General features: G+C 42.3%; 1 protein-coding gene across 1 annotated transcript in view; it reads left to right on the top strand.

Moving 5' to 3' along the window:
* The window catches only part of TRDN (triadin), a 139,123-nt gene that overhangs the window by 66,848 nt on the left and 48,554 nt on the right, over positions 1-23,721 (top strand). The window contains exons 7-10 of the mRNA XM_056856720.1: positions 11,080-11,139; positions 21,079-21,366; positions 21,430-21,474; positions 21,592-21,633. Of these exons, the coding sequence (XP_056712698.1) occupies positions 11,080-11,139; positions 21,079-21,366; positions 21,430-21,474; positions 21,592-21,633 (435 nt within the window). The remainder of the gene's footprint in view (positions 1-11,079; positions 11,140-21,078; positions 21,367-21,429; positions 21,475-21,591; positions 21,634-23,721) is intronic.

Raw genomic sequence — 23,721 nt, 5'->3', positions numbered from 1 at the left:
CAGTCAATTAGTTTTACTGCCTGGCGCAGCAGTGCAAGTTATTTTTTGATGCTTTTAAAATGATTTACTGGTTTTACCTTTTTTACCGGCCTAGCATCCTAGTTTCCTTGGTAGGTTTCTAAATGTTTTGAATCAATAAATAAATGGAGGCAAAAGGAGGATGACATCTTGCAGTAAAGACACTAGCAGCAGGTCGGGCTTTCCTTTGCTTCTGAGTCATTCCATTTTAACATTATTTGCTTGTAAGAACTTGTTTATCTGTTCTTCTTCTTCTTTGACTTGCTGTATTGGAGTGTTGCCACACAGAGCCAGCATGTTGCAGGTGGTCAGAGTGTTGGATCTGGGAGACCGAGGTTTGAATTTTCACTCCACCATGGAAGCTTGCTGTGTAACTTTGGGCTAGTCACACACTCTCAGCCCGTCCCACCTCACAGTGCTTTTGTGAGGATAAAATGGAGAAGAAAAGGATGTAAGCCACTTTGGATCCCCACAGGGGAGAAAGGTGGGGCTATAAATGAAGTAAATAAATAAATATGTGTTTGTCTGTTAAAGCTTCCTCCCCGATCGTTTGCTATGGTTTAAATTGCTCTCTCTTCAGTGAATATGAAAGATTCTCGTATGAACCTTCAGGGAGTGCAAGTTACTTATTGTACACCCGGCTGAATAGACTTCTTTGGTAATTATGATTCTTAGCAGGCTTCATAGCTATACTTTCAAAGGCAGAAAAGGGTCGTTTTTTCTCATTTTTTAAATTCCTTCTAGTCCCTCCATCTCTATTTCTTTCTTTTAGATCTTCCTCCACTCTTTCCTTTCCCCCCCCTAGTGTACCTTTACAGTCCCCCCCCCTTAAAATGTGCTTTCTTCTTCTAAGGCTGCTATGTGTTTCATACATGCAACCTCCAGTCTATATAACTTGAGCAGTGTACATACAACTGTATACATTCAACAAATATTCATATTCATTTCAAGCATGCACACAAACATCCAATTTTTGTTCCTTTTTATGCTATCCTTTCTCCAAAGTGCAACATTTTTCCACACAGCAACTCTATGAGAGAGTGAGTGGATCAAGACCAGCAGTGATTTCACCCCTGTGTGGGTATTTAGAGTCTGGATCCTAGCCCACCACTCTAACCATTACACTAGAATAGCTCTGCACATATGAATATAGTCAAGGCCCTTCCTTGCAGCATTTGTACTAAGGCATGGTGATTGACTGACGAAAGACTACACCAGTGTGGTGTAGTGGTTAGGAGCGGTGGTTTGGAGCGGTGGAATCTGATCTGGAGAACCGGGTTTGATTCCCCACTCCTCCACATGAGCGGCGGAGGCTCATCTGGTAAACTGGATTTGTTTCCCCACTCCTACACACAAAGCCAGCTGGGTGGCCTTGAGCTAGACACACTCTCTCAGCCCCACCTACCTCATAGGGTGTCTGTTGTGGGGGGGGGGAGAGGGAAGGTGATTATAAGCTGGTTTGATTCTCCCTTAAGTGGTAGAAAAAGTCGGAATCTAAAAACAAACTCTTCTTCTTTATTGTTGAATTCATTATACATACTTTAGCTATTTCTTAAATAGGGATTTGCATTTTTCTAAACTAGTGAAAGAATGGACTGAAAAAGCCTCACATATGTAGAATAACAAAACAAAAATATGAACCAATGAATGCCTTTTTTAATTGATATCCCAGGCATCTGGTGTAAACAATTCAGTGAGATCAGAGAGAGATGGGAGGAGTCAGATTAGCTCAAGAGGTATCAAACTGACTAGTATGATGCTGTCCAATCAAGAGAGTCACAAAGATCTTGCACTAGAAAATAAGTATACTGGTATTTTTTCCCCAGTGTTGCCACCAATCATTGCTGGCCCAGTGGTTACTTTAAGGCTCTCTTTCTTTGTGTGTATGTTATTGATTACAATAAATACAAATTATGGGTTTGTGTATGCTTGTGACACTTGTTGAAGTGTACACACCCACTCTGCCTTGTTGCCTGATTTTCTGTGTGCTCTTCAATACTGCTTGAGGTGCCAAATGCTACCTTCTGCCTGATACGCACTGCTTCACGGATTCCTGGGTTGCAGGCATAGCTTTGTCTGTCTCTGTGCCCTCTCTAACTCTGTCTGGCTGCATGAATGTGTGAAATATAAACTGCTGTACACTGTAAAATCCCTATAGTTTTGGGGTGGCCAACTGCATCCCTGTCTCTGGATGAGTATGCTGCCAGCTATCCACCTCTACCACTTCTGCCAAACACAAATTCCCTGGGGAAAACAAACATCTCTCTGCATTTCAACTTGATACATGACTTTCTACACAAAAAAGCATAAACTCTTTAAGATTCACAAGCCTTTATTGTCATAGCTGATACATTGGAACCATTTTTATACTCTTTCTGAAGTTTGGCAGAGATTATCCTTTTAAGAAGGTGTAAAATCCTGCAGAATTAATTCAAAGTGTGCTGTAAAACAAAGAAGTTATCTCCAGAAATAGTGCTTTCCATCAAAACCAATGGAAACAAAAATGAACGTAGCAGCAAAAATTAGAATGTATAAAACAAAAACAAATGAAGCTTTTTAAACAAAAAGAACAAAAGTATACTGTTAAATTTAGTTCAAAATGGTGGTTGAAACAGTAGTTCACAGGTGATAAGAGTCATGGTGGCAAAAATGTGGTGGGGAAAGGGGTGGAAAAGGACAAGGAACTTGGCCTCTGATATTAAAAGGCAAGATCTGTCTCTCAGGTTTCTAGTCTGATGGCTCGGCAAATAATGACATTGATTTTACGAGACTTCAAAGCCAGAGCACAGGTAAAGAGATAAAGGCTTGTTCATCTGTGGATGAAAGTACAAAAAGTTCATTCTAATTAGACTGCAGAAGATGTTACATCCCACCCACTGAGGCAGCACTTCTGTAGTTAGAGCGGTTCCTCAGTGGAACAGGCTTCCTCGGGAGGTGGTAAGCTCTCCTTCCCTGGAGGTTTTTAAGAAGAGGTTAGATGGCTTCTGTCAGCAATGCTGATTCTGTGACCTTAGGCAGATGATGAGAGGGAGGGCATCTTGGCCATCTTCTGGTCATTAGGGGTGTGGAGGGGGGAGGTAGTTGTGAATTTCCTGTATTGGACTTGATGGCCCTGGTGGTCCCTTCCAACTCTATGATTCTAGTGAGGAAAGAGGTTAGAGAAGTAATGGTTAGTTGGAAATTATTTCTATTACACTGCTCACTGAGAACCTCTAGAGCACAAATGCCATCCTGCTCTTTCTCTATATTTATGCCTTCTAGATTGTTCCTACCTTGCTTTGTGACTCATGAAGGCAACAAGACATATATACATAAAGAAACACTTTCCTTGACAAATATGCATTTACAAATTACATTATGAGTCTCCTTTAGAGTGTTTAAGTAGGACTGGGGAGACAGGCTTTGAATTCCCACTCAGCCATGGAACTCATTGATGACCAGATAGCCAATCAACACCTCTCATACTAGCCTACCTGAGAACATTGTTGTGAGGATTCAATGGTGGAGGGATAGGGTTGCCAGGTCCCTCTTCAAAACCGGCGGGAGGTTTTTGGAGCAAAGCCTGAGGAGAAGGCGTTTGGGGAGGGGAGGAACTTCAATGCCATAGAGTCCAATTGCCAAAGCGGCCATTTTCTCCAGGTGAACTGATCTCTATTGGCTGAAGATCAGCTGTAATAGCAGGAGATCTCCAGCTAGTACCTGGAGGTTTCAAAACAAAGCACAGCACTAGACAAGGTTATAACAAATGCAATTTTATAGAGCACATAAAGAGAATATTATCTAACACCTAACTAATACACTATCTAAAGACATGCAACAAGTGAACAACATACAAGTATGTACAATATATACTGAATAGGATATACAATATATACAGAAGGCTAAGTATAGCCAATGATGATCCCACACGGAATCAGGCAGAAAACTTAAACAACTAGATTGTCCAGAGAGATCAGCCTGCAAAACGGCTCAGATAGTCTTTCCACACAAAAAGTTCTCTTCCATTTCGCTGAACAGCTGAGATTTCTTAAAGCGCAAAGCTTCTCTTATCCGGTGGGACCCACATACAATAAGTTCAGAACCGCAAGAAAGGGATGCAATTCCCAGGTATTAATTTGCGTTTCACCGACTACGGCTTCATCAGCCTGAAATTATAGACAGCATATACCAATAATTCTTATAAGGTGTAGACAGTCTTCATACAATATAATATCAAGTTATCAATGTTACAAAATAAAAATACAAAAATTAAAACAGACCTTGCAAGTCTCAGAAATCCTTCACAAAGGCCCCGAATAAGGGTCCCGTGTTTCCAAAGAAAGAAAATCTTCTGTAGAAACATGTTAGGCTTCTCTCTCTATAACCCTGATTCAAAGCACAGCTGTAAAGAATGAGTCATAAGCGCCCGTCTTCTTAAAGGGGCAATCACATCTCTTAAAAAGGAAACGCTATTAAATGATAATAAAAAATGTATGTCTAAGATTTTCAATTCGATCCAAATCAAGCATGAGGTTTTAATTTTTAATTTTTAAATTACTGGAATCAATGAAAAGCAGCATCATTTCATAAGAAGCAGGACAAATCCATCTCTGTATTTAACCCGTGGGGGTTAAAACGGAATTCATATTGATGTAAGATTCTTTGGGCATTTTTATGGTCAAACTGATGAGAACGAAACTGCCATAAAACAAAAAATAACAGAGTCTGCATGGCCTTTTTCTTTATAATAGCGAACAAGCAGTGCTTCCAAAATGCCTGCCCTAATGCGTGATTTATGTTCTAGAATTCTGATCCCAACTAGTGCTACCGATGTAAAATAATTTACAGGGACAAAGAACGCAGTAGACCAATGATGGGATCATCATTGGCTATACTTAGCCTTCTGTATATATTGTACATACTATTCAGTACCACCTTGTATGTTGTTCACTTGTTGCATGTCTTTAGATAGTGTATAGTTAGGTGTTAGATAATAGTCTCTTTATGTGCTCTATAAAATTGCATTTGTTATAACCTTGTCTAGTGCTGTGCTTTGTTTTGATACTTTCATTACTGGGTGATTCATTGTTTTTGTAGTACCTGGAGGTTGGCAACCCTATGGAGGGAGACGTGCTGTACATACCACCCAGAGATACTTAGAAAGCAGTATGATTAAACTTGCCAACCTCCAGGTGGTGGCTGGATATCTCCTGCTATTACAACTGATCTCCAGCCGATAGAGATCAGAGCACCTGGAGAAAATGGCTGCTTTGGCAATTGGACTCTATGGCATTGAAGTCCCTCCCCTCCACAAACCCCACCCTCCTCAGGCTCCACCCCAAAAATCTCCAGGTGTTTTCCAACCCGGAGCTGGCAACCCAGATAGATAGATAGACAAATTCAGAATACTCAAAGAGTAACTATGCTATTTCATATTTGTATATAGCCAGCTTCCCCAACCTTTTTGAGAATTCTGACACATCATGGTGAGTCACAAAATAGATGCCATAAAATGCCTGCTGAATAGGGTTGCCAGGTCCCTCTTCGCCACTGGGAGGAGGTTTTTGGGGCGGAGCCTGAGGAGGGTGGGGTTTGGGGAGGGGCTTCAATGCCATAGAGTTCGATTGTCAAAGCGGCCATTTTTCTCCAGGTGATCTGATCTCTATCAGCTGGAGATCAGTTGAATTAGAAGGAGATCTCCTGCTACTACCTGGCAGTTGGCAACCCTACTGCTGAAGGATGTGGCACAAAATGGCTGCTGCAGCTTACCTTTAGTCACACAGTAAAGATCCTTGTGCAGTGGTGGCTGCTGCGGCCAAAGCAACATTTAAAAAAATCTGCACAGCCAATCAAATCTTCTATTACAATCAAAACCCTTGCTGGGCAAAAGCTCCACTTGGCACTGCTCACTTTCTAAAAACACTTGGCGAGCGCTAGGAAAAGTGTCTATGGGTGCCATGATGCCCATGGCCACCACGTTGGAGACTCCTGCTGTATCGCAAGAACTGGACATATCTTTTTTCTTCTTCAGAGTTAAGCACTTTGAAACTGATTAGACCTTAAGCTCTATTAAACATGTGACCAAAAATGCCTATTTTTTTCTGAATTATATTATTTCTTGTCGAAGGCTTTCACGGTCAGAGTTCATTGGTTCTTGTAGGTTATCCGGGCTGTGTAACCGTGGTCTTGGAATTTTCTTTCCTGACGTTTCGCCAGCAACTGTGGCAGGCATCTTCAGAGTACAACAATTGCTACGATCAGCAAAAGACAAAAGAGACCCCCTCACCTCTGCAGGAGTATATCGTATACCTTGCAGCTGTGGAGAAGTTTACATCGGGACCACAAAACGCAGCATACAAACAAGGATAAAAGAACATGAAAGATACTGCAGACTTGGCCAACCTGAGAAATCAGCAGTGGCTGAACATGGACTGACACAAACAGGACACAGGGTCTTATTCCAAGACACTGAAAGACTGGACAATTCTACCAACTATTTTGTCAGATTGCACAGAGAAGCCATTGAAATTCATAAACATCAGCACAACTTTAACAGAAAAGAGGAGAGTTTAAGAATGAATAAGGCTTGGCTTCCTGCCCTGAAAAACCTCCAGACTGACAAAGACAACATTCAACAATAGCCATACAGATTAGCTTTGGATTACACACATTAACAGATCACTTCAGGATACAATGGTTCCATATTAACATACCATACCCTCATTAGCACATTATCTTGATACTTACAGGACAATACTTTTGCAGGACAATACTCAGCTCAAACCCAACCCCTTTCTGACTATATATTACTCTTCCTACACCCTTGACACTGAGAGACACTGTCCTTCAGTGTTACTACTCTGAAGATGCCTGCCACAGTTGCTGGCGAAACGTCAGGAAAGAAAATTCCAAGACCACGGTTACACAGCCTGGATAACCTACAAGAACCAACAATATATTATTTCTGTTTTGCCACATGGAAAACATAACATTCCCATTCCTTATTCTGATGTGTATAAAGCATGGACAAAAATTGAATGCATAGGCTGTTGGCTTTTGTTATGTATGATATAGATAGATTGTTTATTTGCGGCCCTTGGCCAGATAAAACAAGATACATGGACTAAAATGGTCTTACCGACAAAGGTTTACAGTCTGAGTTTTAAATCACTTAAAAAAACAAAAATAATAAAATAAATAACATCCAAGTTACATCTGCCATTTGGATTAAGAGACTACTCTGTAGCAACGAATTTTCATTGCTGCCATACAATTTTTTGCTACCTGAGAGGTGATTGAGGGATTATCTCCTTGTAGGAGCTTTTCTATCTTTTCTCTTTCCCTGTAGGGTCCCATTCTCAGTATGAGGGGCTCGATAAACTTAGAACAGGGTATTGTGTAAAAGTTACAATTCAGGAGATCATGTTCAGTGGTTTCTAAATCCTCGGATTTACAAGGGCATAGTCTCTCTGCCCTGCACATCTTCTTAAATTTCCCCTCTAACATAGCAGAGGGTAAGGTTGCACATCTAGTCAAGGTAAAAGCCCTCCTATATTTGTTTATCTCTAAGTAATGGAGATAGGCTGCTGATGCATGGATAAATTTGGAGTGGGGGGAGCCATAAATAGGGGCACTCTTGTTAAATCTACTTGTTGCTCGATATCTTTAACCCTTTGGTTTCTTTCTTTCTTTCTTTCTTTCTTTCTTTCTTTCTTTCTTTATTTATTTATTTATTTATTTATTTATTTATTTATTCAAATTTATAGCATGCCCTCATCCCCAGTGAGCCAGGTTCAGGGCGGATAACAATAATTAAAAACAGATTACATCTAAAACATCCTTAAAACCATAATAATGAAAACCATTAAAAACCCTACTCAGATGGCCATAACTACCCTAGGTGCCACAGCGACAAATATTAGCTGATCAGCCCCCAGATTTCAAAAAGGGGGCAGGATGGGGAGGCCAGTAAAGATGGATCTTCTTCTTGCGGCTGTCCTCAATTATCGGCCCGACGGAATAGCTCCGTTTTACAGGCCCTGCGGAATTCCCTAAGGAATTCCCTAAGGTCCCGCAAGGCCCTGATGTCACCAGGAAGACTATTCCACCAGGCTGGGGCCAGGGCCAAAAAAGCCCTGGCCTTTGTTGAGGACAGCTGCACATTCTTCGGGCCAGGGACCACCAGGAGAGGCGGTCCCGCAGGTACGATGGTTATAGTTGACTTAGCTTGATCCCACCCTAACTGAAGTAGTGCTAGGGGGTAAAACCCAGGTTATTTAGTTTGTCTTCAATGGCTATTATCCACTTTGACCTGAAGGTATCACAAAGAATCAGTGGCAGTTGTGTATGATATAATAACTTTACTTCAGGAATTATATTAATACGGGTGATATGTATCCTCACATATCACATTATCAGAAAAGGTGATGTCCACAACTGAAGAGATACAATAGTAAACTACTGTAAAAGCAGAAATCTAGAAAGGGTTCCCCCCTGTTCTGTTTCTTGGTAGCTAATGAAAACCTAGCAATGAAATATGTCTTTTAAAATACATAATCTCTCGCAATAATGTAATAAACTGTGCTGTCATCTTATAAAGAATCAGGATGGTTGCCTTGGTGACAGAGATTATCACTGCTACTGCTAGGTTATGTCTGTTTTCTGAATGTGAATTCATAATATTTCGGATTTATTAAAATATGCCTCTCTGATGGAGATAAATTGCATCCTTTCAACTGGCCATGTAAGTTTTCTATTAAAATACAACTGCTTTGGCAACTCAGCAAAACATATGATATGACTAGTAGAAAATTAAAGGTATTTGTCATAGAGAATAAGGCATGTGTTTTAAAATCGGAAAAGGAGCTTTGAAGAATCTGATTAATTCCTCTCTCTTGTGTGTGAACAATCCTTCAGGGCATCTTGCTTTTATCCATGAACATGGCTGTAACAGTGGGCATTCTTTTATGGGAAACAGTAATGATGAGCCCAGAGGGTGATTTTTTTTAGTGGGGGAGGGAATGGAGACCCAGGTTTGTTCTTTTCTCCAGCGGTGTTGCCAATGTCTTCTGCTTCTTTTATGTCATAGTACACATTGGAAGCCACTGAGAATTGGGCCTACTTCTAATTCCATAGAAATGATGCTTTAGCTATACGGTTGTACCCCCTGTTTCAGGGATTTGGAATCCTTACAGTGCAATTCTAAACAGAATTAAACCATTCTAAGGGCGAAAACGCATGGTTGCTTTATCCTCCTTTAATCCCTGTTTCAGCCAGGATTCAGCCAGGATCGAACACAGGCGTTTCACTTAATGTGCGTTCGATCCTGGCTAAAACAGGGATTAAAGGAGGATAAAGCGACCATGCGTTTTTGCCCTAAGTCTTCAATAGGCTGTGACTCAGCAAGGGGTACTATCCTTGATCGCTCCCCTTGATCATATGAGCAGCTGTGATTGCCACCTCCTACTTTTGTCACCCACTTTGGTCCCCTGCTTCTCATCCCCTCTCAGCATCCCAAGTCACAGCATTTAGAGTTCCTCCCCTTCTCATTCCACACATTGCCTCATTATGGAGTTTTACATGGTCATGCTTGAGTGTGGAAAGAGAGATACCATTGGGAACATTCTGTGTTACAGAGAGGGCCTTCAATTTAATAATTCAACTTGATTTTTATCTTTATTGTATTAATGTAGGATGTTGGTGAGTAGTTGAATATCATGCATTTTTCAGCAGGAGATGTGTTCATAATATACAAATTTTGGATACTTAACAAGTTTATGAGATAATTGCTTCTTGCACTCACTTTTATAAACATTAAAATATGGATATTCTATTCATTTCTTTAACTCCGGGGTCCCTAAACTTTTTAAGCATGTGGGCACCTTTGGAATTCTTACACAGGGTGGTGGGCACAACCATAAAATGGCACACACACGAAGGAAGCCCAAGTACAGGGGAGAAGGGAGGTAATTTAAAAAATATGTTGGGAAGGAGGAAAGAGGGAGAATAAAACCAACACTGTGGTAGCAGCAGCAGCTGCAACAACATTATTTTAATCTTATTTCCAGGAGCCCTTCTGAGTAAGAGCCCCACCTGACCCACCCACTTTCTAAAAACACTTGATGGGTGCCCAGAAAGGTGTTGGTGGGTGCCATGGTGCCCACAGGTCTCACGTTGGGGACAGCTGCTTGAGCCGATGCAGCTCCAGTTCCGAAATTGGTCCAGCAATCATGTGATTACTTGTTTGTGTGAAATCATGATCACAGACTGGCTCTCTCCTAATTTGTTGTTATCATGGCACAGTCTCTCTTTGTTAGTGATGGTTTTACTTGCTGAAATATAATCTAGGGAATTCTTACACAGTAATCACAATAATATTATACAAGAACAACAAATACTACTGCTGCTGCTGCTGCTGCTGCTGCTGCTGCTACTACTACTACTACTACTACTACTACAGAATAGTTGTGATAATACCCTGTAGGATTTAGTAAACTGTCAGTGGTCTTACGAGTGTAACTCTGCTTAGGTTAGCAGTGCATGCAAGCTTATCACGTTGGTTTTCTTGTGTTTGTTCAGCACTGATGTTCCAGGTAAAGAATGTCCTACAGCATAGGTATCCCTTAGGATGTTAGTAGCTCCCTGTGTACTTTGTTCCCTTCATGGTACTGTCCCAGCACTGAGATAAGCGCAACAGTATCCAGCAACAAGTTCATGGACAGAACTTCTAGCAATGTATCTCCTAATTATAAACCAATCTAGATGTACTGCTTCAAGGAAAACATTGCAGAAATTGTGAGGGAAGTCAAAGGATATTAAATAACACCTATTAAAATCTTTAAGGGGGTTGTTTAATGGTTTTCATCTCATATTATTAACAAAATCACAAAATGAAAAGAAAAATAATTCATTTTGAAAATAGTAACACATCACGATCAATGCCATATACAGGCAATATATTTTATTAATATTTCAGAGATTTAAATCATTAGCTTAGCATCAGCGTGTTTGTAATGTACTTTCTTTGCCACCCTCGTATGGCAATAGTTTTTCTTCTACTAATTTAAATGGTATTGCTTCCAGAGTTCCAGATAGACAAGACTGAGAAACATGAGAAAATTGAAAAAAAGCCTCCACCAAAAGGTAATTATTTCTACTTAGTTTATCATACTTGTATTTTGTATGTTTGTGCAGAACTGCAAAACAAACCTGCACTGAAAACTTGCACAAATATCTTATATTGGATTGAATAACCTTAACTTTCCATTGAAATATCGCCCATTGATAAAACACTAAGCATGATGATTGACTCTGGAGAAGCTGCTAGATACCTGTTACTCAGGTGCAGTGGAAAATTTCTTGTAATGGATAGGATCCAGCAAACACTGCCTTAGAAAAACTTCCATTCATTTTAATTTGAGAAGATTTCATTGAAACATATGGAAGTGCCCATTATTTTCAATTAGAACGTAGAATACATTTCAACTTTCTACTGAAGCAAATCATCTTGGGGCTGGTCTAGATGTGCAACAGAGTGAGGTGAAATATTACTGGTGATTGCAGAAGGGACTGTACCACTGCCGGTGAGAGATCATAGAGTTGGAAGGAGTCATACAGGCCATTTAGTCCAACCCCCTGCTCAGTGCAGGATCAGCCTAGAGCATCTCTGACAAGTGTTTGTCCAGCCTCTGGTTAAAGACTTCCAGTAATGGGGAGCTCACCACCTCCAAAGGTAGCTGGGGGTTCCACTGTTGAATAACTCTTACTGTAAATTTTTCCATATAATATCGAGCCAGTACCTTTCTGTCCACAATTTAAACCCATTATTGTGAGTCCTATCCTCTGTTGCCAATAGGAACAGCTCCCCGCCCTCCTCTATGTGACATTCCCTACTCTCTCAGCCTTTCTTCATAGGACTTGGTCTCCGGGCCTCTGATCATCTTAGTCACTCTCCTCTGCACCCACTCAATTCTGTCCACATCACTTTTGAAGTAAGGCCTCCAGAACTGCACACAATACTTCAGGTGTGGTCTCTCCAGTGCAGTGGACAGTGATTTGGATGTTGTGCCTCTGTTGATGCACCCCAAGATTGCATTAGCTTTTTTTGTCACTGCATCACACTTGCTGCTCATATTTAACTTACGGTCCACCCGTACCCCAAGATCTTCTTCACACCCGCTGCTACCCAGAAGTATATCCCCCATCCAGTATGCATGGCCCTCATTTTTGTTACTCAGATGTAGAACTCTGCACTTATCCTTGTTGAATTGCATCTTGTTCACATCTGCCCCCTTTTCCAGTGTGTTCAAATATCGTTGAATACTATCTCTATCTCTGGTGTGTTTGCTGTCAAGTCATAGCTGACTTATGGTGATCCCTGGTGGGGTTTTCAAGGCAAGAGATGTTCAGAGGTGGTTTGCCATTGCCTGCCTCTGCGTCACAACCCTGTATTCCTTGGAGGTCTCCCATCCAAATACTTGCCAGGGTCAACCCTACTTAGCTTCTGAGGTCTGATAAGATCAGGCTAGCCTGGGCTATCCAGGCTATCCAATAGATATCTGGGCTATCCAGTAGAAACCTCTGACTATTTAAGTGCAAAATGTAAGCAATGCAATCTAGTTGATGTTGCTCAGTTAAAAGATGTTTACTACTTACTGTGCAGGCACAAAATTGGGACAAATATAAGCACTGCTTTACACAAGTTAACCAATTTAATGATCCAATCATGTCCCTGGGGATATGTGCCTCTTCTCTGGCAACTGATGTGATTTAATTCCTAAACTGAACAAAATCAGCTGCAAGTTGCAGTGCTTTCACAACTTTTGGTTTTTCTTTCATATATTTCTATTTTTTACAAGTGAGGCTTCTGTGAGTGCTAAAGCTTCTAGTGCTCAATGAGGGCAATGCCTGGACTCAGGGTGCCACCCAGAAGGGTTGAGAGAACTTGAAGGAACCACTCAGTAGGCTTGATGAAAACAACTAAGAAACAGGTTTATTTCAGTGCTACTTGTGGCTTGGCTGTATCTTTGTTTTCCTTTTCTCCAGCCCTTTCAGTACTATAGTATCAAAGTTACTGAAGAGCTGGAGCTTGAGAAACTTAACAGTTAGGAAGCTGCTTTCTTGTTGTGATCCCATGGGCAAACGGCTACCCGGGGAAAGGTAAACCAATAAACACAGAGACACTTATTTCTTTGGGAAAACAAATGGCCACAGCTTTTATTGATTACAACAGATGGAGCATTGGTGGAGCATAGGAACGGATCCAAGGATCGGATAACCACCCTGTTATCTGATGTATCGAAAGCATCGATAAAACAGCCCCAAACCGCATGTTGGGACAGAAAACCGGAGTAGCGCTTAGATGACCCCCACCAGGACACAAATCTCTGGGTGAACCCAATGCCACCTGGGAGTGGAGTACCCAAAACCCCGCCCCTGAGCTGGGCAACGATGATGTACTCCATCCCAAGACCACTTATGGGGGTCCCCAAAAATGGGAAGGAAAGGCACCTCTTCCCAATTTGGATCAGTTCCAATGCCAAAACTGCCCAAGCTGGGATGAAATAAATTGGCAAGAATGGAAAAAAAGGGAAGGGTGGGTGGGACTCGCTGCCGCCGGGTCACGAGGAGGCCTGTGACTGGGGGGTGTACCCAGAAATAGGCACAGGGAGGGGCGGGGAGAGCAAGAAACATCGCCATGACGTCACTCCCCGGTGCCCACCCCGCGCCCTAGGCTGGGCAGGGCCACGGGAAGACGGCCGAAAGCCTGAGTGGGAAGGGCGAGAGAGGCGATGCTCCGCTTCCTCCTGCATGACTTCCCCCCGGAGCCAACCTGAGGGGATCCCAATGACCGACCTGGGTGAGTCCAGGTCGCTTTTATTTGACTGGGAGAGAGACAGAGGAGGAGCTGAAGGTGATTGCTGTGCTGTTGATTGCTGAGGGGTGGGGCTGAAAGTATTTAAACAGGGTCTGCTTGCCAGAGGCGTGAGCCGTAGCCTGGGGGTCTGGCCTGGGGGCCCTGTAATAATTTTTTTTTGTGCTGAGTGTTTCTTCTTCTTCAAGGAGGGAGCCTTGAAAGAAGGTTTATCAGGGGAACTATCAGAGTAGCCTAGGGAAGAAACTTCAGCAATTCATCACAGCACTGTGGCTAGTGAGGGAGCTGAGGCAGTAACATGCAAGGTCTGTGGCATGTTTGTCTTTTTACCTGAGGGTAACATTAATTACACTTGCAGCAAGTGTAAGTTGGTAGCCCTGCTGGAGGAGAAGATACAGGGTCTTGAGGCATGCTTGTCCACACTCCATTTTTTAAAGCAAGGTGAAGAGTTCATGGACAGAACTCATGAAGCTCTTTTAGCGAGCAACAGGAGCAGGAGAGTAAGGAATCTGAACAAGTGGAGGTACAAGCAGCTGGTTGACAGATCGTACCCAAAGAGTGCTAGTTAATGGTTCCTCATCCACTTAGAGAGAAGTGACTAGTGGAGTTCCTCAGGGATCTGTGCTGGGCCCTGTATTGTTCAACATCTTTATAAATGATTAGGATGAAGGAATAGAGGGATGCTTATTAAATTTGCAAATGATACTAAATTGGGAGGGGTAGCAAATACGGTAGAAGACAGAGCCAAGATGCAGGATGATCTTGACAGGCTGGAGAAGTGGGCTAGAACTAATAAAATGCACTTCAACAAAGACAAATGTAAAGTTCTGCATTTAGGTAGGAAAAAGTCAAATGCATAATTATAGGTTGGGGGAGACTTGTCTGAGCAGTAGTGTGTGTGAAAAGGATCTTGGGGTCTTAGTAGACCAAACACTGAACATGAGTCAGCAGTGTGATGCGGTAGCTAAAAAGGCAAATGCAGTCTTGGGCTGCCTCAACAGAAGTATAATGTCCAGATCACGCGAAGTGATGGTATCGCTTTACTCCGCTCTGGTTAGACCTCAACTAGAGTACTGTGTTCAGTTTTGGGCACCACAATATAACAAAGATGTAGACAAGTTGGAACGTGTCCAGAGGAGGGCAACAAAGATGGTGAGGGGTCTGGAGACCAAGTCCTATGGGGAAAGGTTGAAGGAGCTGGGTATGTTTAGCCTGCAGAGGAGAAGACTGAGAGGGGATATGATAACCATGTTCAAGTACTTGAGGGGCTGTCGTATTGAGAATGGTGCCGAGTTGTTTTCTGTTGCCCAAGAAGGTCAGACCAGGAGCAACGGGTTGAAATTAAATCAAAAGAGTTTCCGTCTAGACATTAGGAAGAATTTTCTAACAGAGCGGTTCCTCGGTGGAACAGGCTTCCTCGGGAGGTGGTAAGCTCTCCTTCCCTGGAGGTTTTTAAGAAGAGGTTTGATGGCCATCTGTCAGCAATGCTGATTGTGTGACCTTAGGCAGATCATGAGAGGGAGGGCATCTTGGCCATCTTCTGGTCACTAGGTGTGTGTGGGGGAGGTAGTTGTGAATTTCCTGCATTGTGCAGGGGGTTGGACTTGATGACCCTGGTGGTCCCTTCCAACTCTATGATTCTATGACTAATTATGACTTAAAATATGGAACAGAAAGTTTGTTAACTTTTAACTATTTTTGACATTAACAGTACCCAAACCTTTATAACATAGACAGGCTTACCCTAATTAACTGTTTCTGACCAGAACAGCACTGAAATCCTGCCTATCCAAAATACCTAAACTCCCTAATGCGCTTTCTGCCTAACCAGCAAACCTCCTAACCCTTTCCCACCAAAATCCAACCTCCCCAACTCTGTCAGTTAGCCAGCAGTTAAACTGCCAAACTCCATTTCTTTTCTTTTTCTTTTCAACATTCAAGTCAACTGAAAGTGATTGTCTGAGGCTTCTTGAGGGTGGAACTTGAAACCGTCCTTCACAGCTGCCTTACACAGCTGTGGTAGGTATCCTTGCAATGAAGCAAAGATTTTACTAGAGTAATGGAAGAGTAACAGAATTTGGGGTTTTAAAAATAATCAACTGAAAAAATTGATTAATACATACAGATTTGAGAAATATTTTGTTTACACGGCACCTCATAAGTTTAAGAAGAGTTGGTTTTTATATGCTGACTTTCTCTACCACTTAAGGAAGACTCAAACTGGCTTACAATCACCTTACCTTCCCCTCCCCACAACAGACACCCTGTGTGGTAGGTGGGGCTGAGAGAGTGTGACTAGCCCAAGGTCACCCAGCTGGCTTCAGGTGTAGCAGTGGGGAAACAAATCCAGTTCACTAGATTAGCCTCCGCCTCTCATTTGGAGGAGTGGGGAATCAAACCCGGTTCTCCAGATCAGTCCACCGCTCCAAACCAATACTGTTAATCACTACACCATGCTGGCTCTCTTTAGAGTGACACCTCTCCCAGAGGAAAAAGGAAGAAGGTTATTTCTCATTTGCAATTGCTAATTTATACAAGTGATTATAACTCAAACCATCCCATAAACATAGTCTGCTTAGTAAATGTCGGGATGTGACGTCACTCCATGGGTCAGTAAGGACCCGGTGCTTGCTAGCTCCTTCAGGACTTCTCTTCCCAGCCTCAATCGCCTTCAGATTTCTAGGTTGCAGTCTCCCTTTTGGTTGATGATTGAGCCAAGGAATATCTTGAACAATTTCAGTTTTTTCATCATTAACCTTTACCTTTATGAATTATTAACTTCCAATACATCCTATCATTAACATCCTTGCTCAGGTCTTGCAAAATGAGGGGCATGGCTTCCTTGATTAAGTCAATATTGGTTCTTCCTCTTTTCCTGCTGCCTTCAACTTTTCCTAGCTTTATTGTCTTTTCCAGTGACTCTTAGCTTCTCATAATGTGACCGAAGTTCAACAACCTTCGTTTAGAATTTTAGCTTCTAGGGAGAGTTCAAGGTTGATTTGCTCTAGAACTCACTTATTTATCTTATTGGTGGTCCACAGTATCCATAAAACTTTCCTCCAACACCACATTTCAAATTAAACAACTTTCTTCCTGTAAGCTTTCTTCATTGTCCAACTTTCACACCCATACATAGCAATGGGAAATGCTATGGTATGAATTATATTGATTTTAGTTGCCAGCAACATATCTTTACAATTAAGGATCTTTTCTAGCTCCTTCAGGACTTCTCTTCCCAGCCTCAATCTCCTTCAGATTTCTAGGTTGCAGTCTCCCTTTTAGTTGATGATTGAGCCAAGGAATATCTTGAACAATTTCAGTTTTTTCATCATTAACCTTTAAAGTTGTGCAATTCCACAGTTGTCATCATCATAGACCTTTAATGGCATAACAATTATTATCCACAGTTGTCATTATTTTTGTCTTCTTGATGTTCAGCTGTAGTCCTGCTTTGACAATTTTTGCTTTAACCTTGATCAGTAGTCATTTCAAGTGTTCACTATTTTCTGCTTTTACTTTTGCTTCTCATCTATCTTTAGTAATTTTAAGAGTTTCAACAGTCGTCCATCAAGGCTTTTCATTTTTTTTGGCTACAAGGAGAGCTTTTGCACATTCTTCCTTGATAATATCTCTGGTTTCAACTCATAGTTCTTCTGGCCCATATTCACTTGAACGTAGGTATGCAAATCTGTTCTTTACCTGGTCTTTAGACTCTTCAGGAATGTGGTTTAGATTGTATTTTGCCCTATAAATGTTTTGGTGTTTTTCTTCAGCTGTATTCTAATTTTCAATATTAACAATTCATGGTCTATACCACAATCAGCTCCTGGCCTTGTTTTAGCAGAGAGAATAGAGCTTCTCCATCATCTGCTTCCAATTATGTAATCTGTTTGATTTCTATATTGGCCATCTGATGATGTCCACATATACAATTGTCTGCTCAGTTGTGTGAAACATGTTCACAATGAACAAATTGTTGTCTTCACAGAATTCTGTAGCTCTCCTGCTTCATTTCATGCTGCTAGCCAAATCTTCCATCGATATTTGATTCTACTTTGTTTCCTACTTTTGTGTTCCAGTAACCTATGATTATCAGCAGTTCTATATATCATCCAAATTTCCTGGTGATGTGATAGGGGTCCTAAATAAATGCTTGGCTGCTGTGATTGACTGGCTAAAAGTGAACAAATTGAAGCTACACCCTGAAAATCCAGTGGTAATGCTGGTTGGAGATCTTGAAGGACATTGTTCTCACCACTTTTGATGGAGTTCAATGAACCCTTGCTGACTCAGTTAAAAGCCTTGGGGTTATCCCGGATCCAATCTTATTAGTGTTGAAGCAAGTTAATGCAGCTGCAAAAAAGTATTTCTTCCAGCTCAGCCTAGCCCATAATATGGCTGATCTGGTAAGTGGATCCATGCCACAGTAACATTGAGACTAGACTAGTGTAATGCACTGTACATTGGTCTCCCCTCAAAATTACCTAGGAAGCTCCCACTTGTGTAGAATGCTGCAGCTTGGCTATTATGTTAGCACTAGATGGATTATGTATATTTCTCCCATTCTGCAGACTCCATTGGCTGCCATTTGTTATCAGGCTCAATTTAAGGTATTGGCTATCACTATAACATACAAAACTCTTTAGAGCTTTGGATCCTCTTATCTGCAGGAGCACCTTTCCCCCTTTGCTCCACCCCAAAAGCTTCACTTATCTGAGCAAGTCCTTCTGCAGGTGTCAACTTGCAAATGGGCAAATCAACAGCTGCCTGTACACATGCTTTCTCCACTGTGGCTCCTACATTAAGGAATGGCCTACCTGAGAATGTCAGGTAGGCCATTCCTCCTGGCTTGCTACAAACTATTCCAAACTTAATTATTCAAGAGAGCCTTTCTGCATAGGTAATAGGGCTGCACTGTACAAAATGGTTTACAAATGGATTAGGGACTATGGTCTGTACTACTGTGTATAGCCTATTATAAGTAGGATTCGGTTATTTAATTTTTACACCGCTTAATGTGTTATGTTAATACTTATGCTATGCTTCAGTTCTTTTTGGTTGATTCGAGATGTGACGGATAAGGGGTTAACCAGCAGCAAGCTGCCCCCAGCTCTGCCCCAACTCCGCCCAGCAGATTACCTCGTGCACCAGCCAAAAAACCAGCCCCAGCCAAAAAACAAGCACCAGTCCCTCTGGTCTTCTCCATTTTTCTCCCACCCTCACTCTGTTCTGCTTTTGGAACAGTCAGATTCCAAATTGGGGGGGGGGCAAGGCAGCGCTTTCCTCAAAGCTTCCCTCTATTTTCTATAGGTGTGGAACCCATAGCCCTTTAATGATAGACAGGATTGGGGGGGGGCAGGGAATCCATGTGCCCAGAGAAGTGTTTAGCTGAAAGTGGGAATGGTGGGGTGGGGGGAGAGGAAAGAAGGCCCCTGGATTGCGCGCTGGCCATGATACGGCCACATTGCATCGTGAGAGACAGGAGGGCTCCTAGCATGCGCGCCAGCCCCAATCCAGCCAGTGTGCATGGCGGGGGGGGGGAGAGGAAAGAAGGCTCCTGGATTGCGCACCAGCCCTGATCCAGCCAGTGTGCATGGCGAGGGGGGGGGGAGAGGAAAGAAGGCCCCTGGATTGCGCACCGGCCATGATCCGGCCATAGTGCATCAAGAGAGAGGAGGGAGATAAGAGCAGGCTGGCCGCCTCTCTTCAGAAGAGTGATGGGAGGGAGTTTTGACTTGGGTTTTCTGCTCTCAGGATGCACATTTTTCCTATCTGATTTCTCAAAAATCCCTTGAACATCCCCTCCATGGGTCCAGCTGCCCTAGACTGAGCTGCCACCCCCCCAGTGCGCGAGGAGCACATGGCGTGGCCCTGCCGGTCTCCCCCTGGAGCCGTCCGTCCGACGTCCCCCTGGGCTTGGAGGTGTGGGCCCAGCTCCAAGGCCCATCCTGGGTGAGGGGCGGGGAAGGCGTGTGGGGACGGAGGGAGAGAAGTGCCAGGATTCTAGGCAGGCAGCAAAAGGGGCGGTATTCTTGTCCGAGCGCGAAACTCCCCCAGCCAATCACCGTTCTTGGGGGAGGAGGAAGGAGACGTCCTGGGGAGCGAAGCAAACATTTTTTCATGGGCATCCGTGCAACAAAACACGTGTCCACAGGAAAGATAGTCTCAAAAGTGGTTTGGATTGCCTCTCTTTTAACCCGGCTTATTTTGCTCAGTTGGGGAAAACACGGATCTGCAGTGAATAACCAAAATTTGCCTCCGACGCAGATCAGTGTCGAAACAGCAGCAAATCTCCGTGAAGAATACCCCAGAGAGTGCTAGGCTTTGGACAGAGTTTTGAGAGTCTGAAGCTGTATGGCAGTTTTGAAAGCTGAATCTGAATAGTAGTTCTAAGGGATAGAACTAAAGCTGAAGCTGAATGTGTATAATAGTTCTGAGAGATAGAACTAAGCTTGAGAACTGAAGGAATTTGTGTGAAGGAAACATCTAAGCTATTTCTCTGAAGCAATCTTGTGTATATAAATCTAACTCTGAGTTTTCCCTCCAAAATATTTCTGCCTTTTCTTGAAAACCAATCTCTGTGAGTTCTCTTTAATAAACTTCCCTGTTTTCTCTGTTTAAGTCGAAAAGCCTCTTGTCTCCTATTTCCCACTGAGGTAAATACGGGTGTGGGACTGGAAGAGGAGAAAGAAAATAATTCTCCTCACAAATCTACTCAGGCCAACGCCTTTCCCCTCAGCATATACGGCCGGGCTGAGTGAGTGGGATAGTGAAGTGGTTGGAAGGGGGGTGCGTCATACCAGACCACTACAATCCTAATCAGTTCTTTCTGGTTGGTTCCAGACATCTATAATCCTAATGCATTGTTTATTGAATTCCCCATTTTGTTGATTGTACTGACCCACTATGTATAATCCACCTTGAGTCCCTGTGAGACAAGTGGGCTATAAATAATGTAAATAAATAACAAGTGGCTTAATTAATTATTTTACCTACAAGGGACCTGCAAATTCCAATCAGTGCTGAAGACTGAGTGTTGGATCTGAAGAACTGTAAAGTCTCATTAATGTGTCCACCTCCCTCTGCCCCCAAATATTCTGTGTAATTCACATATTGTGTTATGAATATTGGTTCGTCTAATACAGGGGTGTTTATAATATACCCTAGCACTCTGTCTGTTCACACACATTTTGGTGTTGTCATTGTAGAAATTCAGAAAGAAAAACTCGAGAAACCTGAGAAAGCTGAGAAACCTGAAAAACGGGAAAAACCTGAAAAACTCGAGAAACCTGAAAAACAGGAGAAACCTGAAAAAAGGGAAAAACCTGAGAAACCTAAAAAACTTGAAAAACCTGAAAAACGGGAGAAACCTGAAAAACGGGAGAAACCTGAAAAACGGGAGAAACCTGAAAAACGGGAGAAACCTGAAAAATGGGAGAAACCTGAGAAACATGAAAAACAGGAGAAACCTGAGAAACATGAAAAATGGGAGAAACCTGAGAAACATGAAAAACAGGTGAAACCCGAGAAACCTGAAAAATGGGTAAAACGGGAGAAACATGAAAAACTGGAGAAACCTGAGAAACATGAAAAACAGGAGAAACCTGAAAAACAGGTAAAACCTGAGAAACCTGAAAAATGGGTAAAACAGGAGAAACATGAAAAACTGGAGAAACCTGAGAAACGGGAGAAACATGAGAAACCTGAAAAATGGGTGAAACCTGAGAAACTAGAAAAACCTGTTAAAAAGGACATACCTAAAGGTAAATGAGAAGTAGTAGAAACTGTCTTGCTAGTTGCTTCTAAATCGGCTGTGGATTAACATGAATATCAGCATAGCTGTACTATTTTGGATCCTGTGTTAACACAAATGCAGCAGTGCTTGTGGAAGCGATATTTCTGACTTTCCTCTTGCTGCATTCTGCCATTCCAACCAGTCAGTGGACCCCTGGGAACAGGCAGCAAGGAGGAGTGGGCGTCTGCAGTAGTAGAGTAATAGAGAAAATTGCTCCGTTCCACATGCTGGTGGAAGTCTTTTTCTTAGCAGAAAATATAGCTGGGAGAAAACCATAGTCTTCCCTTTAGGTACTGAAGAAGGTTTTCCAATAAGTTTTCTACAGGACAGATGGTCATGTCCACTTTTCTCTTTGTTGGCAGAAAGTTTTTTTTTTTTTTTGCATTTACTTTGACCAGCAGAGGATGAAAATGGTAGTGGAGTTTCCATGTTCTCTAGAAAGCTCAGATTGCCAAAATACAGCATCCTCTGGCATAGATTCTAAATTTCTACTTTTTCTTTCTTTCTCCCCAATAAAAAGTTGATTTCCAGCTTGAGCCCTAAGAGTGTCATGACTGCATGTGGAACCAAACAAGGGACAATGTGCCACATTTACTTCCCTTTTCCCACATTCCATACAACAGTCACATTCACAATGGAAGTTCTAGTTGGGAGGAAAATTATATTTTCTCAGGGACAAAATATAGTTGTTTTGGTATGCTGAGAAGACAGCTTCTTGACAGCAGAAATATGCCTTATGGAAGAATGTCTGTACCCCATATCCCAACTGAATAATATACAATTATTGTACACAAAGAAAACAAAAGTTCATTGTCCTCAAAAAACCTTTATGAATACTAATATTGTCTATTTGATGTCATTAAATGAACAGTTTGTTACAGTGGATCTATGATAGTAGCTCCAGAGTCCAGAACTACTCACACATGCATTCACACAAATGCTGGTGTTTGCTTGCATAAGTTGCAGGTGCAGATATATAAACTATTACCTCCACCCAGGAACCTGCTGGTGGCCCCAGCACATCAGTCATTGGGCCCACCAAAAGTATGATCTGGGCCACAGCTGTTTATGAAAAATGTTTACCTAGGTGTTGCCACTTATCAGTGGCTTGCATGGTATGGACACCTTGCCCAAATGAACACTGCTGCTATAATAAAAGATTTGGGTTATCCCATATCTAATGCTATGACACATTTTAGGCTTTCGAGGCTGCTGTCCTGGAGAGAATAGTTCACTTTAACAATAGCCTAACAGTGATGCCTTTGGGAAACAAAAACTATATGTGCTGTCATTTACAGAGTATGAATCAGCAGAGAGGAAATATTATCTGGTTTTAATTTCTAATCAAGTGAAGAACTTCATGAGAAGATATTTTTTTTTTAAAAGACTAGATCCAGAGCGTAATTAGCTACCCCATAAACATCAGTCCATTGGTAGGTTAAAACAGGCATTCACATTACTGTATGATTTGTAGCATTCAACATATTTCTAAATAATAAAGCTGACATGTGAGGGTGATGCAGCAAATCAATAACTGCTGCCTGCTGCTTCCCATTGGTTGGTTGTTACACACACACACACACACACACAGCCAATCTGGCCTTGAGTTTCATTTGAAGCTGGACTAGGGCAAATCAGTCCATGGCACAATGACCATGAATGGGGTATAGTTGGACAACACTGCAACTTGAGAGGGCATTCCTGGGGTGAAAGGAATTAGGATGCTGCCTAAAGCCAGCTCTGCCCACTGGAACACCCCCCTTCCAGGGAAAGCCTCTCAGGACACCGGCACAGGGAACTGCGCCACTGGAATGCTGCCAGGAGGCAGTGCCGGTGGTGGAGCTCCGCACAGCAGCATGGTATACTGGGGCCAACATGATTGCCCCTTATCTCAGGATAAATGGGCACTTGCACCAGCATGGGGATGTGCCCCCTTCAGGATTGCACTCTTAGTTATTAGTAATTTTAAGTGGTGTTGTAATAATGGCAGCTGGTATAATTATCATTGCATAACAGAGATAAAAGCATAACTCTCATCATTATCCTCGAGTCTCAG

Source organism: Euleptes europaea, chromosome 10 (assembly GCF_029931775.1).
Source record: "Euleptes europaea isolate rEulEur1 chromosome 10, rEulEur1.hap1, whole genome shotgun sequence".
Taxonomy (NCBI): Eukaryota; Metazoa; Chordata; class Lepidosauria; order Squamata; family Sphaerodactylidae; genus Euleptes; species Euleptes europaea.
This window is presented reverse-complemented; position numbering and strand designations above follow the sequence as displayed.